This window comes from Crinia signifera, chromosome 19 (genome assembly GCF_055691185.1).
Source record: "Crinia signifera chromosome 19, ASM5569118v1, whole genome shotgun sequence".
Lineage (NCBI taxonomy): Eukaryota > Metazoa > Chordata > Amphibia > Anura > Myobatrachidae > Crinia > Crinia signifera.
This window is the reverse complement of record NC_139226.1, coordinates 2052687-2070893: the sequence shown is the minus strand read 5'-3', so window position 1 is coordinate 2070893 and position 18207 is coordinate 2052687. Positions and strand designations below refer to the sequence as shown.

At 49.8% G+C, this 18207-nt stretch overlaps 1 protein-coding gene across 1 annotated transcript in view; it reads right to left on the bottom strand.

Annotated features, from left to right (window-relative positions):
- The window catches only part of PHC2 (polyhomeotic homolog 2), a 118985-nt gene that overhangs the window by 59817 nt on the left and 40961 nt on the right, over positions 1 to 18207 (bottom strand). The window contains exons 6-8 of the mRNA XM_083162364.1: positions 17653 to 17814; positions 13658 to 13747; positions 8380 to 8635 (exon numbers count right to left, since the gene is read on the bottom strand). Of these exons, the coding sequence (XP_083018490.1) occupies positions 8380 to 8635; positions 13658 to 13747; positions 17653 to 17814 (508 nt within the window). The remainder of the gene's footprint in view (positions 1 to 8379; positions 8636 to 13657; positions 13748 to 17652; positions 17815 to 18207) is intronic.

Genomic DNA, 18207 nt, shown 5'->3' with positions numbered 1-18207 from the left:
CTGCTCCTCATCTCTGTCCCATATTTATACCTCCTGCTCCTCATCCCTGTCCCCTATTAATACCTCCTGCTCCTCATCTCTGTCCCCTATTAATACCTCCTGCTCCTCATCTCTGTCTCCTATTTATGCCTCCTGCTCCTCATCTCTCAAAAGAAAGGAAGTGGCGCTGATAATGATGAAATAATCAAAAAATAAATTTAATGTTATTTAAAACGACATAGCATGTAGCAATTGTATACACAATTATCCTAAAACATATGCAATGAAAAAGTACATGTGACAGTAAAATAATATTAAAACGATCTAGCTGGACCAGAAGCTGGATATGTGTCAACCCAATGAATACAGTTCGGAAAGGAATTTTGGTTAATTGGAGGTTCAAATAACCCTGTGGGCTGATAGTTACCACTGGTGGCCGTTGTCATCAATTTCAGAAATGTTATAATGGTCCTCAAATGGGTGCGACTGTGGGACCTCTGAGGGTCCAAAACCCCTTGGGTGTGGTGGGTTGCCGGTGGATGGCTGTGGATGTCTCCAATGTCGCTAGAGGCTCCAAATAGAATGGTGATGACCATAGGCAGGTGTCCTCAGGGTTGGTGGCTTAAGACCGGTTGGTCAATGATCTCAATCGTGTGAAGCCAACCTTGATTCCTGCTGGAAGTTCTGGTTAGCGTTATGCCAGAAATGGTGCCCGGCTGCTGCAATGTGCAAAAGTGGAAGGGCTCTTGGGGTGGAGATGAGCGGCCCAGGGTATACAGAGTCCTGAATGAGGGGTCACAAAGGGAATCAGCTTGTCCTGGTCCAGGTAAAACCTGACGCGTTTCGCTGCTTGTGGAGGTGCAGCTTTTTCAAACCAAAATTCCTTTCCGAACTGTATTCATTGGGTTGACACATATCCAGCTTCTGGTCCAGCTAGATCGTTTTAATATTATTTTACTGTCACATGTACTTTTTCATTGCATATGTTTTAGGATAATTGTGTATACAATTGCTACATGCTATGTCGTTTTAAATAACATTAAATTTATTTTTTGATTATTTCATCATTATCAGCGCCACTTCCTTTCTTTTGTAATTTGACATTTTGGGGCTGACTACCCCTATATTAAGTGGCTGCTCTTGGCTCAGCACCCGTGGTAGCGCCTGTCCGTGCCCCTCAGGGAGCACCCCAGCATCCAATGCTCCTCATCTCTGTCCCCTATCTATACCACCTGCTCCTCATCTCTGTCCCCTATTTATACCTCCTGCTCCTCATCTCTGTCCCCTATTAATACCTCCTGCTCCTCATCTTTGTCCCTTATTAATACCTCCTGCTCCTCATCTCTGTCTCCTATTTATACCTTCTGCTCCTCATCTCTGTCTCCTATCTATACCACCTGCTCCTCATCTCTGTCTCCTATCTATACCACCTGCTCCTCATCTCTGTCCCCTGTTTATACCTCCTGCTCCTCATCTCTATCCCCATCAATGCTGCATGCTCCTCATCTCGGTCCTCCATGTGTACCGCCAGCTCTTCATCTCTGTCCTCCATGTGTACCGGCTGCTCCGCACCCGTGTCCCCATCTATACCGCATGCTCCTCATCTCTGTCCCCTATCTATACCACCTACTCCTCATCTTTTTCCCCTATCTATACCGCCTGCTCCTCCTCTCTCCCATCTAAACCGCCTGCTCCTCATCTCTGTACCCCATCTATATGACCTGCTGCCCATTGCTGTCCTCCATGTGTACCACCTGTTCCTCATATCTGTCCCCTATCTATATTGCCTGTTCCTCAGTGCTGTCCCCATCTATACTGCCTGCTCCTCATCTGTCCTCCATGTGAACCGCCTGTTTCTCATCTCTGTCCTCCATGTGTACCACATGCTCCTCATTGCTATCCTCATCCAAACCACCTGCTCCTCATCTCTTTCCCCTATATATATCACCTGCTCCTCCTTTCTGTCCCCATCTATACCGCATGCTCCTCATCTCTGTCTCACATCTATACCACCTGCTCTCCATCTCTGTCCCCCATGTATACCGCCTACTCCTCATCAATGTCCTCCATGTGTACTGCTTCTCATCTCTGTCCCCCATCTATACTGCCTGCTTCTAATCTCGGTCCCCCATCTATACTGCCTGCTTCTCATCTCTGTCATCTATACTGCCTGCTTCTCATCTCTGTCCCCCATCTATACTGCCTGCTTCTCATCTCGGTCCCCCATCTATACTGCCTGCTTCTCATCTCTGTCCCCCATCTATACTGCCTGCTTCTCATCTCTGTCCCCCATCTATGCTGCCTGCTCCTGCAAATCAGTGTGCATGCTGGGAGAATGCATGTGTAAGGATGCACATCTATTCACAGCCGAGCAAATATGCCCAGAACCCACCATATCAGACTCGCCCTCATATTATTACACTGGGCACCAGTCATCGCTTATCCAGCCTGGAGCTGACACACAGCGTCTATTCTACTGGATTGGGGGGTCTCCCAACTGCCACCCCCCGCAGCGGGACAATGCCTGCCGCGGGTGGGACAGCGGGACAGGACCCGAAAATCGGGACTGTCCCACTGTAATCGTGACAGTTGGGAGGTATGGTGTAATAGAAAGAGTAGCAGGACTTCTTTGTAAACTGGCCTTGTGCCTGCGTACTATGCGTCAATGCTTTCTCTGTATGTTGCGCGTTTTGTATATGGTACTGCCATAAGACATCACTATATACTCTCCAGGTGATTATACTGTGCCAGGCCTCCAGCAGGGAAGAGGTTACTATAGAGCCTGGGGTTGATGGAAGAACCCATCATTTATTTATAACCATTGGGAGTGGGGGCTGTTTCCATGACAATCCCTACTCTATCCTGGACAAAAAGGAGCCCGGTTCTAGAAGAGGATGAGATGCTGTGATATAATGACAGTTAGGGGGTGATTCAGGTGGATTCAAAACCATGTGCTCTGCATGTGGGGCAGATGTAACACGTGCAGAGAGTTACATTTGGGTGAGTTATATTGTTTCTGTGTAGGGCAAATATTGGCTGCTTTTTACACAATTTTTTTTTGCAATATAGATTTCAGTTTGAACACACTCACCCAAATCTAACTCTGCACATGTTACATCTGCCGCACACACCCACAGTGCACATGGTTCTATCGATTGAAGCAGTTTGCTTTTGCAATCATTACTAGTGCAAGAGCACCAGAAATCAGGGTCATTACTAGTGCAAGAGCAGCCTAGATCGGGATCATTACTAGTGCAAGAGCACCAGAGATCAGGGTCATTACTAGTGCAAGAGCACCAGAGATCAAGATCATTACTAGTGCGGGAGCACCAGAGATCAGGATCATTACTAGTGCAAAAGCACCAGAGATCAGGGTTATTACTAGTGCAAGAGCACCAGAGATCAGGATCATTACTAGTGCAAGAGCACCAGAGATCAGGGTCATTACTAGTGCAAGAGCACCAGAGACCAGGATCATTACTAGTGCAAGAGCACCAGAGATCAGGGTCATTACTAGTGCAAGAGCACCAGAGATCAGGGTCATTACTAGTGCAAGAGCACCAGAGATCAGGGTCATTACTAGTGCAAGAGCACCAGAGATCAGGGTCATTACTAGTGCTGGAGCACCAGAGATCAGGGTCATTACTAGTGCTGGAGCACCAGAGATCAGGATCATTACTAGTGCAAGAGCACAAGAGTTCAGGATCATTACTAGTGCAAGAGCACCAGAGATCAGGATCATTACTAGTGCAAGAGCACCAGAGATCAGGGTCATTACTAGTGCAAGAGCACCAGAAATCAGGATCATTACTAGTGCAAGAGCACCAGAGATCAGGGTCATTACTAGTGCAAGAGCACCAGAGATCAGGGTCATTACTAGTGCAAGAGCACCAGAGATCAGGGTCATTACTAGTGCAAGAGCACCAGAGATCAGGGTCATTACTAGTGCAAGAGCACCAGAGATCAGGATCATTACTAGTGCAGGAGCACCAGAGATCAGGATCATTACTAGTGCAGGAGCACCAGAGATCAAGATCCTTACTAGTGCAAGAGCACAAGAGTTCAGGATCATTACTAGTGCAAGAGCACAAGAGTTCAGGATCATTACTAGTGCAAGAGCACAAGAGTTTAGGATCATTACTACTGCAAGAGCACAACAGTTCAGGATCATTACTAGTGCAATAGCACCAGAGATCAGGGTCATTACTAATGCGGGAGCACCAGAGATCAGGGTCATTACTAGTGGAAGAGCACCAGAGATCAGGGTCATTACTAGTGCGGGAGCACCAGAGATCATGTTCATTACTAGTGCAAGAGCACCAGAGATCAGGATCATTACTAGTGCAAGAGCACCAGAGATCAGGATCATTACTAGTATGGGAGCACCAGAGATCAGGATCATTACTAGTGCAAGAGCACAAGAGTTCAGGATCATTACTAGTGCAAGAGCACAAGAGTTCAGGATCATTACTAGTGCAAGAGCACCAGAGATCAGGGTCATTACTAGTGCAAGAGCACCAGAGATCAGGGTCATTACTAGTGCAAGAGCACAAGCATTCAGGATCATTACTAGTGCAAGAGCACAAGAGTTCAGGATCATTACTAGTGCAAGAGCACCAGAGATCAGGGTCATTACTAGTGCAAAAACACTATAGATCAGGATGTTTACTAGTGCAAGAGCACCAGAGATCAGGGTCATTACTAGTGCAAGAACACTATAGATCAGGATCTTTACTAGTGCAAGAGCACCAGAGATCAGGGTCATTACTAGTGCAAAAACACTATAGATCAGGATGTTTACTAGTGCAAGAGCACCAGAGATCGGGATCTTTACTAGTGCAAGCGCACCAAACATCAGTATTATTACTAATGCAAGATCATCAGAGATCGGCATCATTACTCGTGTTAGAGCACCAGAGATCATTATCATTGCTAGAGCAAGATCACCAGTAACAAATTGCTCATTACTAGTGCAAGAGCACCAGAGATCAGGATTATTGCTAGTGCGGGAGCACCAGAGATCAGGATCATTACTAGTGCAAGAGCACCAGAGATCAGGGTCATTACTAGTGCAAGAGCACCGGAGATCAGGGCCATTACAAGTGCAAGAGCACCAGAGATCAGGGTCATTACAAGTGCAAGAGCACCAGAGATCAGGGTCATTACTAGTGCGGGAGCACCAGAGATCAGGATCATTACTAGTGCAAGAGCACCAGAGATCAGGGTCATTACTAGTGCGGGAGCACCAGAGATCAGGATCATTACTAGTGCAAGAGCACAAGAGTTCAGGATCATTACTAGTGCAAGAGCACCAGAGATCAGGATCATTACTAGTGCAAGAGCACCAGAGAGCAGGGTCATTACTAGTGCAAGAGCACCAGAGATCAGGATCATTACTAGTGCAAGAGCACTAGAGATCAGGGTCATTACTAGTGCAAGAGCACCAGAGATCAGGGTCATTACTAGTGCAAGAGCACCAGAGATCAGGGTCATTACTAGTGCAGGAGCACCAGAGATCAGGATCATTACTAGTGCAAGAGCACAAGAGTTCAGGATCATTACTAGTGCAAGAGCACAAGAGTTCAGGATCATTACTACTGCATGAGCACCAGAGATCAGGATCATTACTAGTGCAAGAGCACCAGAGATCAGGATCATTACTAGTGCAAGAGCACCAGAGATCAGGATCATTACTAGTGCGGGAGCACAAGAGATCAGGATCATTACTAGTGCAAGAGCACAAGAGTTCAGGATCATTACTAGTGCAAGAGAACCAGAGATCAGGATTATTACTAGTGCAAGAGCACCAAAGATCAGGATCATTACTAGTGCAATAGCACTAGAGATCAGGATCATTACTAGTGCAAGAGCACCATAGATCAGGATCATTACTAGTGCAAGAGCACCAGAGATCAGGATCATTACTAGTGCAAGAGCACCAGAGATCAGGATCATTACTAGTGCAAGAGCACCAGAGATCAGGATCATTACTAGTGCAAGAGCACCAGAGATCAGGATCATTACTAGTGCAAGAGCACCATAGATCAGGATCATTACTAGTGCAAGAGCACCAGAGATCAGGATCATTACTAGTGCGGGAGCACAAGAGATCAGGATCATTACTAGTGCAAGAGCACCAGAGATCAGGATCATTACTAGTGCAAGAGCACCAGAGATCAGGATCATTACTAGTGCAAGAGCACAAGAGTTCAGGATCATTACTAGTGCAAGAGCACAAGAGTTAGGGATCATTACTAGTGCAAGAGCACCAGAGTTCAGGATCATTACTAGTGCAAGAGCACCAGAGATCAGGGTCATTACTAATGCGGGAGCACCAGAGATCAGGGTCATTACTAGTGGAAGAGCACCAGAGATCAGGGTCATTACTAGTGCGGGAGCACCAGAGATCATGTTCATTACTAGTGCAAGAGCACCAGAGATCAGGAACATTACTAGTGCGGGAGCACCAGAGATCATGTTCATTACTAGTGCAAGAGCACCAGAGATCAGGATCATTACTAGTGCAAGAGCACCAGAGATCAGGATCATTACTAGTGCAAGAGCACCAGAGATCAGGATCATTACTAGTGCGGGAGCACAAGAGATCAGGATCATTACTAGTGCAAGAGCACCAGAGATCAGGATCATTACTAGTGCAAGAGCACCAGAGATCAGGATCATTACTAGTGCAAGAGCACAAGAGTTCAGGATCATTACTAGTGCAAGAGCACAAGAGTTAGGGATCATTACTAGTGCAAGAGCACCATAGATCAGGATCATTACTAGTGCAAGAGCACCATAGATCAGGATCATTACTAGTGCAAGAGCACCATAGATCAGGATCATTACTAGTGCAAGAGCACCATAGATCAGGATCATTACTAGTGCAAGAGCACCAGAGATCAGGATCATCACTAGTGCAAGAGCACCAGAGATCAGGATCATCACTAGTGCAAGAGTACCAGAGATCAGGATCATTACTAGTGCAAGAGTACCAGAGATCAGGATTATTACTAGTGCAAGAGCAGCAAAGATCAGGATCATTACTAGTGCAAGAGCACCAGAGATCAGGATCATTACTAGTGCAAGAGCAGCAAAGATCAGGATCATTACTAGTGCAACAGCACCAGAGTTCAGGATCATTACTAGTGCAACAGCACCAGAGATCAGGATCATTACTAGTGCAAGAGCACTAGAAATCAGGATCATTACTAGTGCAAGAGCACCATAGATCAGGATCATTACTAGTGCAAGAGCACCAGAGGTCAGGATCATTACTAGTGCGGGAGCACCAGAGATCAGGATCATTACTAGTGCAAGAGCACCAGAGATCAGGATCATTACTAGTGCGGGAGCACCAGAGATCAGGATCATTACTAGTGCAAGAACATAAGAAATCAGGATCATCATTAATGTGAGAACAATGTTGAAGGATTGAGCCGATTAGTCTTCAGATTCCCTATTAGTGTGAGAAGACAAGATATCTGATCACAATTACTATGAGAAGATATCAGATCGCTATTTGTGTGAAAAAAGATATTAGATCCCTATCAGTGTTAGATAACAATAGATCAGATTACGATCGGTGTTAGAAGACAAAAATAAACAGACAAAGAAGGCTATAACTGTGAGAAGATATCAGATCACTACTAGTGTGACAATAGAAGATATCAGATTACTATTATGTCCCACACACACGATACCACTAAAAGTGTAGCAAGTCATCAGATCACTATCAGTTTGAAAAGACATCAGATCACTATCAGTTTGAAAAGACATCAGATCACTTTCAGTGTGAGAAGACATCAGCTCACTATCAGTGTGAGAAGTCAGATCACTATCAGTGTGAAAAGTCAGCTCACTATCAGTGTGAGAAGACATCAGCTCACTATCAGTGTGAGAAGACATCAGCTCACTATCAGATTGAAAATACACCAGATCACTATCAGTGTGAAAAGACATCAGCTCACTATCAGTGTGAGAAGTCAGCTCACTATCAGTGTGAGAAGTCAGATCACTATCAGTGTGAAAAGTCAGCTCACTATCAGTGTGAGAAGACATCAGCTCACTATCAGTGTGAAAAGACATCAGATCACTATCAGTGTGAGAAGTCAGATTACTATCAGTGTGAGAAGACTTCAGCTCACTATCAGTGTGAGAAGTCAGATCACTATTAGTGTGAGAAGACATCAGCTCTCTATCAGTGTGAGAAGACATCAGCTCACTATCATTGTGAGAAAACTGAGGACCATGAGCACTAGCCTGAGCATACCAGGCAGTGCATAGGTTACAGCCACACACAGGTGCATGACAGGATAAGGCTGTGGTATTGTATTGCTATGCTTTGTATACAACAAGTGTCCCTGGTGCATCAGCCTACTGAAGCCAACCCCATCTTACCTGGCGTAATTATGGAGTGTGCTGGGACCACCGTTCTCCCTGTGAGCAACCGACTTTCTGCACCCTGGGTGTCGCCCTTTCTATGGATGTCAGCGCTATCCCCTCGTATGTATCCCACGGTTTTGCTTTGCGATGTGCTGCTCACGGGATGGAGGTTCATGCTGATCGTGGCCGGTTTCATAGCCAGGCTTGGAAGTTGTGTTTGGATCTGCCCGCCTGCCGTACCACCTGGCCCTCGCACGGCGAGATTCTGTACCTGAAACACAGACGGTAACATCTGCACCAGGAGCTGGGATGGCCCCTGTGTGATGAGAGAATGAGGTGGCATAGAGACACGTGATGGTAGCAATCTCCCACTTAGCCTCTTGTCTAAGGGCCTGATTTATCGATGGACACAAGTTGGATGCTTTATGGGGTGGGGTGAATTGGGGGTAGTCGCACTGCGTCTTGTGAAATGGGTCGTTGTGAGGTGTTATTAGGGAGTGGCGTTGGGGAGCGTCTGTGGGAGATAATGGGGAGTGCCGGTGCTGTGACCATAGTTTGGGCCCTGATGCTGTATGCAGTAAGTGTGGCGTTGGGGAGGGTCTGTGGGAGATAATGGGGAGTGCAGGTGTTGTGACCATAGTTTGGGCCCTGATGCTGTATGCAGTAAGTGTGGCGTTGGGGAGGGTCTGTGGGAGATAATGGGGAGTGCAGGTGTTGTGCCCATAGTTTGGGCCCTGATGCTGTATGCAGTAAGTGTGGCGTTGGGGAGCGTCTGTGGGAGATAATGGGGAGTGCAGGTGCTGTGACCATAGTTTGGGCCCTGATGCTGTATGCAGTAAGTGTGGCGTTGGGGAGCGTCTGTGGGAGATAATGGGGAGTGCAGGTGTTGTGACCATAGTTTGGGCCCTGATGCTGTATGCAGTAAGTGTGGCGTTGGGGAGGGTCTGTGGGAGATAATGGGTAGTGCAGGTGTTGTGACCATAGTTTGGGCCCTGATGCTGTATGCAGTAAGTGTGGCGTTGGGGAGGGTCTGTGGGAGATAATGGGGAGTGCAGGTGCTGTGACCATAGTTTGGGCCCTGATGCTGTATGCAGTAAGTGTGGCGTTGGGGAGCGTCTGTGGGAGATAATGGGGAGTGCAGGTGTTGTGACCATAGTTTGGGCCCTGATGCTGTAGGCAGTAAGTGTGGCGTTGGGGAGCGTCTGTGGGAGATAATGGGGAGTGCAGGTGCTGTGACCATAGTTTGGGCCCTGATGCTGTATGCAGTAAGTGTGGCGTTGGGGAGCGTCTGTGGGAGATAATGGGGAGTGCCGTGTTGTGACCATAGTTTGGGCCCTGATGCTGTATGCAGTAAGTGTGGCGTTGGGGAGCGTCTGTGGGAGATAATGGGGAGTGCCGGTGTGTTGTGACCATAGTTTGGGCCCTGATGCTGTATGCAGTAAGTGTGGCGTTGGGGAGGGTCTGTGGGAGATAATGGGGAGTGCAGGTGCTGTGCCCATAGTTTGGGCCCTGATGCTGTATGCAGTAAGTGTGGCGTTGGGGAGCGTCTGTGGGAGATAATGGGGAGTGCAGGTGCTGTGACCATAGTTTGGGCCCTGATGCTGTATGCAGTAAGTGTGGCGTTGGGGAGCGTCTGTGGGAGATAATGGGGAGTGCCGGTGCTGTGACCATAGTTTGGGCCCTGATGCTGTATGCAGTAAGTGTGGCGTTGGGGAGGGTCTGTGGGAGATAATGGGGAGTGCAGGTGCTGTGACCATAGTTTGGGCCCTGATGCTGTATGCAGTAAGTGTGGCGTTGGGGAGGGTCTGTGGGAGATAATGGGGAGTGCAGGTGCTGTGACCATAGTTTGGGCCCTGATGCTGTAGGCAGTAAGTGTGGCGTTGGGGAGGGTCTGTGGGAGATAATGGCGAGTGCAGGTGCTGTGACCATAGTTTGGGCCCTGATGCTGTATGCAGTAAGTGTGGCGTTGGGGAGCGTCTGTGGGAGATAATGGGGAGTGCAGGTGCTGTGACCATAGTTTGGGCCCTGATGCTGTATGCAGTAAGTGTGGCGTTGGGGAGCGTCTGTGGGAGATAATGGGGAGTGCAGGTGCTGTGACCATAGTTTGGGCCCTGATGCTGTATGCAGTAAGTGTGGCGTTGGGGAGCGTCTGTGGGAGATAATGGGGAGTGCAGGTGTTGTGACCATAGTTTGGGCCCTGATGCTGTATGCAGTAAGTGTGGCGTTGGGGAGCGTCTGTGGGAGATAATGGGGAGTGCAGGTGCTGTGACCATAGTTTGGGCCCTGATGCAGTATGCAGTAAGTGTGGTGTTGGGGAGGGTCTGTGGGAGATAATGGGGAGTGCAGGTGTTGTGACCATAGTTTGGGCCCTGATGCAGTATGCAGTAAGTGTGGCGTTGGGGAGGGTCTGTGGGAGATAATGGGGAGTGCAGGTGTTGTGACCATAGTTTGGGCCCTGATGCTGTATGCAGTAAGTGTGGCGTTGGGGAGCGTCTGTGGGAGATAATGGGGAGTGCAGGTGTTGTGACCTTAGTTTGGGCCCTGATGCTGTATGCAGTAAGTGTGGCGTTGGGGAGCGTCTGTGGGAGATAATGGGGAGTGCAGGTGCTGTGACCATAGTTTGGGCCCTGATGCTGTATGCAGTAAGTGTGGCGTTGGGGAGGGTCTGTGGGAGATAATGGGGAGTGCAGGTGCTGTGACCATAGTTTGGGCCCTGATGCTGTATGCAGTAAGTGTGGCGTTGGGGAGCGTCTGTGGGAGATAATGGGGAGTGCAGGTGCTGTGACCATAGTTTGGGCCCTGATGCTGTATGCAGTAAGTGTGGTGTTGGGGAGCGTCTGTGGGAGATAATGGGGAGTGCAGGTGTTGTGACCATAGTTTGGGCCCTGATGCTGTATGCAGTAAGTGTGGCGTTGGGGAGGGTCTGTGGGAGATAATGGGGAGTGCAGGTGCTGTGATTATAGTTTGGGCCCTGATGCTGTATGCAGTAAGTGTGGCGTTGGGGAGCGTCTGTGGGAGATAATGGGGAGTGCCGGTGCTGTGACCATAGTTTGGGCCCTGATGCTGTATGCAGTAAGTGTGGCGTTGGGGAGCGTCTGTGGGAGATAATGGGGAGTGCCGGTGCTGTGACCATAGTTTGGGCCTGATGCTGTATGCAGTAAGTGTGGCGTTGGGGAGCGTCTGTGGGAGATAATGGGGAGTGCAGGTGTTGTGACCATAGTTTGGGCCCTGATGCTGTATGCAGTAAGTGTGGCGTTGGGGAGCGTCTGTGGGAGATAATGGGGAGTGCAGGTGCTGTGACCATAGTTTGGGCCCTGATGCTGTATGCAGTAAGTGTGGCGTTGGGGAGCGTCTGTGGGAGATAATGGGGAGTGCAGGTGCTGTGACCATAGTTTGGGCCCTGATGCTGTATGCAGTAAGTGTGGCGTTGGGGAGCGTCTGTGGGAGATAATGGGGAGTGCAGGTGCTGTGACCATAGTTTGGGCCCTGATGCTGTATGCAGTAAGTGAGGCGTTGGGGAGCGTCTGTGGGAGATAATGGGGAGTGCAGGTGTTGTGACCATAGTTTGGGCCCTGATGCTGTATGCAGTAAGTGTGGCGTTGGGGAGCGTCTGTGGGAGATAATGGGGAGTGCCGGTGTTGTGACCATAGTTTGGGCCCTGATGCTGTATGCAGTAAGTGTGGCGTTGGGGAGCGTCTGTGGGAGATAATGGGGAGTGCAGGTGCTGTGACCATAGTTTGGGCCCTGATGCTGTATGCAGTAAGTGTGGTGTTGGGGAGGGTCTGTGGGAGATAATGGGGAGTGCCGGTGCTGTGACCATAGTTTGGGCCCTGATGCTGTATGCAGTAAGTGTGGCGTTGGGGAGCGTCTGTGGGAGATAATGGGGAGTGCAGGTGCTGTGACCATAGTTTGGGCCCTGATGCTGTATGCAGTAAGTGTGGCGTTGGGGAGGGTCTGTGGGAGATAATGGGGAGTGCCGGTGTTGTGACCATAGTTTGGGCCCTGATGCTGTATGCAGTAAGTGTGGCGTTGGGGAGCGTCTGTGGGAGATAATGGGGAGTGCAGGTGTTGTGACCATAGTTTGGGCCCTGATGCTGTATGCAGTAAGTGTGGCGTTGGGGAGCGTCTGTGGGAGATAATGGGGAGTGCCGGTGTTGTGACCATAGTTTGGGCCCTGATGCTGTAGGCAGTAAGTGTGGCGTTGGGGAGCGTCTGTGGGAGATAATGGGGAGTGCAGGTGTTGTGACCATAGTTTGGGCCCTGATGCTGTATGCAGTAAGTGTGGCGTTGGGGAGCGTCTGTGGGAGATAATGGGGAGTGCCGGTGTTGTGACCATAGTTTGGGCCCTGATGCTGTATGCAGTAAGTGTGGCGTTGGGGAGGGTCTGTGGGAGATAATGGGGAGTGCCGGTGTGTTGTGACCATAGTTTGGGCCCTGATGCTGTATGCAGTAAGTGTGGCGTTGGGGAGCGTCTGTGGGAGATAATGGGGAGTGCAGGTGTTGTGACCATAGTTTGGGCCCTGATGCTGTATGCAGTAAGTGTGGCGTTGGGGAGGGTCTGTGGGAGATAATGGGGAGTGCCGGTGTTGTGACCATAGTTTGGGCCCTGATGCTGTATGCAGTAAGTGTGGTGCTGACTTCTCAGTCTGTGTGTCCAAGGGGTAAGTATTGCGGAATCTAGTTGCGCTCCAGACTCCGTGCTGCCCACAGGATCAGTGCTAGGGGTATTCTCGGTACCCGATGGGTGAATAGTAAAGCAACAATAAGAACTAAAGCCTTTAGGTGCACTCTGGGTTTTTTATTAAAGTAGGACCATTACCATTTGCACTTTATATCTGGACTGTAATATGCTTTGTGGGTGTCCACAGGCTCCCTATACCACAATATCACCACAACTTTGGGAAGGGAATTGCCCATGTTTTATATGTATAAGAACAGAGGGTACTTCTGTAATATCTGGGCTCCCGTTTTTCTTATGAGACCGCGTCCCCTCGCGGGGCTCGCTGCGCTCGCCACGCTTCGGGCGCGGTGGCTCGCTACGCTCGCCACACTATATAAAATCAACTCCATGCGTAGTTGGATAGTAGGGGTATGAAAAAATGGGGTGCATTTAACATGGGAGCCCAGATAATACATAAGTACCGAACAGAGTGCGCCATAGACTTATGTGCTTATTCTGCTTTATTACTCAGAAATGTGCATCCAGTGGTCGCGTCTCCATATGCAAGCGGCCGATGGTGGCCACTACTGGGTGTCAAATACCTTCTGTTGCACAATGACAGTGAGAGGTTACCTGAGAGGTGATGGTGGGGGCCTGAGACGTGGCTCCAGAACTGACCTCCGACTGGATACTGCTCACTGTGGCTGTCGGAGTGAATATAAGCTGGGGGAACAGAACAAAGACACAATCTCAGTATATAGTCTCATGTCCCCAGGCCTGCAATAACTGGTGCAGCCCCAGGGAATGAGCAGTCCAAGCAAGCCAATACCCAACAGTACCAGCACCGGGGAATGGGCAGTCCAAGCAACCCAATACCCAACAGTACCAGCACCGGGGAATGTGCAGTCCAAGCAAGCCAATACCCAACAGTACCAGCACCGGGGAATGTGCAGTCCAAGCAAGCCAATACCCAACAGTACCAGCACCGGGGAATGAGCAGTCCAAGCAACCCAATACCCAACAGTACCAGCACCGGGGAATGTGCAGTCCAAGCAACCCAATACCCAACAGTACCGGCACCGGGGAATGTGCAGTCCAAGCAACCCAATACCCAACAGTACCGTCACCGGGAAATGCGCAGTCCAAGCAACCCGATACCCAACAGTACTGTCACCGGGAAATGCGCAGTCCAAGCAACCCGATACCCAACAGTACCGTCACCGGGAAATGCGCAGTCCAAGCAACCCGATACCCAACAGTACCGTCACCGGGAAATGTGCAGTCCAAGCAACCCGATACCCAACAGTACCGTCACCGGGAAATGTGCAGTCCAAGCAACCCGATACCCAACAGTACCGGCACCAGGGGAATGAGCAGTCCAAGCAACCCGATACCCAACAGTACCGGCACCAGGGGAATGAGCAGTCCAAGCAACCCGATACCCAACAGTACCGGTACCGGGGAATGCGCAGTCCAAGCAACCCGATACCCAACAGTACCGTCACCGGGAAATGCGCAGTCCAAGCAACCCGATACCCAACAGTACTGTCACCGGGGAATGTGCAGTCCAAGCAACCCGATACCCAACAATACCAGCACCGGGTAATGTGCAGTCCAAGCAACCCAATACCCAACAGTACCAGCACCGGGTAATGTGCAGTCCAAGCAACCCAATACCCAACAGTACCAGCACCGGGGAATGTAAAGTCCAAGCAACCCAATACCCAACAGTACCGGCACTGGGGAATGTGCAGTCCAAGTAACCCAATACCCAACAGTATCGGCACTGGGGAATGTGCAGTCCAAGTAACCCAATACCCAACAGTACCGGCACTGGGGAATGTGCAGTCCAAGTAACCCAATACCCAACAGTACCGGCACTGGGGAATGTGCAGTCCAAGTAACCCATACCCAACAGTACCGGCACTGGGGAATGTGCAGTCCAAATAACCCAATACACAACAGTACAGGCACTGGGGAATGTGCAGTCCAAGTAACCCAATACACAACAGTACCGGCACTGGGGAATGTGCAGTCCAAGTAACCCAATACACAACAGTACCGGCACTGGGGAATGTGCAGTCCAAGTAACCCAATACACAACAGTACAGGCACTGGGGAATGTGCAGTCCAAGTAACCCAATACACAACAGTACCGGCACTGGGGAATGTGCAGTCCAAGTAACCCAATACACAACAGTACCGGCACTGGGGAATGTGCAGTCCAAGTAACCCAATACACAACAGTACCGGCACTGGGGAATGTGCAGTCCAAGTAACCCAATACCCAACAGTACCGGCACTGGGGAATGTGCAGTCCAAGTAACCCAATACCCAACAGTACCAGCACTGGGGAATGTGCAGTCCAAGTAACCCATACCCAACAGTACCGGCACTGGGGAATGTGCAGTCCAAATAACCCAATACACAACAGTACAGGCACTGGGGAATGTGCAGTCCAAGTAACCCAATACACAACAGTACCGGCACTGGGGAATGTGCAGTCCAAGTAACCCAATACACAACAGTACCGGCACTGGGGAATGTGCAGTCCAAGTAACCCAATACACAACAGTACCGGCACTGGGGAATGTGCAGTCCAAGTAACCCAATACACAACAGTACCGGCACTGGGGAATGTGCAGTCCAAGTAACCCAATACCCAACAGTACCGGCACTGGGGAATGTGCAGTCCAAATAACCCAATACACAACAGTACAGGCACTGGGGAATGTGCAGTCCAAGTAACCCAATACACAACAGTACCGGCACTGGGGAATGTGCAGTCCAAGTAACCCAATACCCAACAGTACCGGCACTGGGGAATGTGCAGTCCAAATAACCCAATACACAACAGTACAGGCACTGGGGAATGTGCAGTCCAAGTAACCCAATACACAACAGTACCGGCACTGGGGAATGTGCAGTCCAAATAACCCAATACACAACAGTACAGGCACTGGGGAATGTGCAGTCCAAGTAACCCAATACACAACAGTACCGGCACTGGGGAATGTGCAGTCCAAGTAACCCAATACCCAACAGTACAGGCACTGGGGAATGTGCAGTCCAAATAACCCATACCCAACAGTACCGGCACTGGGGAATGTGCAGTCCAAATAACCCAATACACAACAGTACAGGCACTGGGGAATGTGCAGTCCAAGTAACCCGATACCCAACAGTACCAGCACTGGGGAATGTGCAGTCCAAGTAACCCAATACCCAACAGTACCGGCACTGGGGAATGTGCAGTCCAAGTAACCCAATACCCAACAGTACCGGCACTGGGGAATGTGCAGTCCAAGTAACCCATACCCAACAGTACCGGCACTGGGGAATGTGCAGTCCAAATAACCCAATACCCAACAGTACCGGCACTGGGGAATGTGCAGTCCAAGTAACCCAATACCCAACAGTACCGGCACTGGGGAATGTGCAGTCCAAGTAACCCAATACCCAACAGTACCGGCACTGGGGAATGTGCAGTCCAAGTAACCCAATACCCAACAGTACAGGCACTGGGGAATATGCAGTCCAAGCAACCTGTGAAAGAGAAATGGGCACATGATAATGCAGTGACAGGGTAATGGGCACATGGTAATGCAGGAGCAGGGTAATGAGCACATGGCAATGCAGTGGCAGGCACATGGTAATGCAGTGGCAGGCACATGGTAATGCAGTGGCAGGGTAATGAGCAAATGGTAATGTATTTGCAGGGTAATGGGCATATAGTAATGTCACATGGTAATGCAATGGCAGGGTATTGTGAAAATGGTAATGCAGTGGCAGGGTAATGGGCACATGGTAATGCAGTGGCAGGCACATGGTAATGCAGTGGCAGGGTAATGGGCACATGGTAATGCAGTGGCAGGGTAATGGGCACATGGTAATGCAGTGGCAGGCACATGGTAATGCAGTGGAAGGGTAATGGGCACATGGTAATGCAGTGGCAGGGTAATGGGCACATGGTAATGCAGTGGCAGGCACATGGTAATGCAGTGGAAGGGTAATGGGCACATGGTAATGCAGTGGCAGGGTAATGGGCACATGGTAATGCAGTGGCAGGGTAATGGGCACATGGTAATACAGTGGCAGGGTAATGGGCACATGGTAAGGCAGTGGCAGGGAAATGGGCACATGGTAATGCAGTGACAGGCACATGGTAATGCAGTGGAAGGGTAATGGGCACATGGTAATGCAGTGGCAGGGTAATAGGCACATGGTAATGCAGTGGCAGGGTAATAGGCACGTGGTAATGCAGTGGCAGGGCAATGGACACATGATAAAGCAGTGGCAGGGCAATGGGCACATGATAAAACAGTGGCAGGGTAATGGGCACATCATAATGCAGTGACATGGTAATAGGCACATGGTAATGCAGTGGCAGGGTAATGGCCAAATGGTAAGGCAGTGGCAGGGAAATGGGCACATGGTAATGCAGTGGCAGGGTAATAGGCACGTGGTAATGCAGTGGCAGGGTAATAGGCACGTGGTAATGCAGTGGCAGGGGAATGGGCACATGGTAATGCAGTGGCAGGGTAATGGCCAAATGGTAATGCAGTGGCAGGGTACCAATGCTATATAGAGGATGGCATCTGGTGCCTGCCATTGTACGTGGAACCCACCATCTGCGCTCGCAGATACATCTGTGCCTGGTTGGCGCTCAGTGAAGGAGAAGCTGCGTTTCCCAGCAGTACGGCCTGCTGGTTTATGGCTGGCGTCGCCGGTGGTGTGGAGCTGACCGCCTGTGGCCGCTGGATGATCTGAGGAGAGCTGGTCAGGGTAATCTGTGGTCATAACACAAATAAGAATCAGCACAGTGTCTATGGTTACCTCACATGTACCCCTGTACTCACAGTGCACCCCAATCCACATCTTCCCCTGTACCCACATTGCACCCCAATTCACATGTACCCCTGTACCCACAGTGATCCCCAATTCACATGTACCCCAATACACATGTACTCTATACCCATAGTGATCCCCAATTCACATGTACCCCAATACACATATACCCCTATAATCACAGTGCACCTCATTTCACATGTACCCCTGTACCCACAGTGCACCCCAATTCACATGTACCCCTGTATCCACAGTGATCCCCAATTCACATGTACCCCAATACACATGTACCCCTGTATCCACAGTGATCCTCAATTCACATGTACCCCTGTACT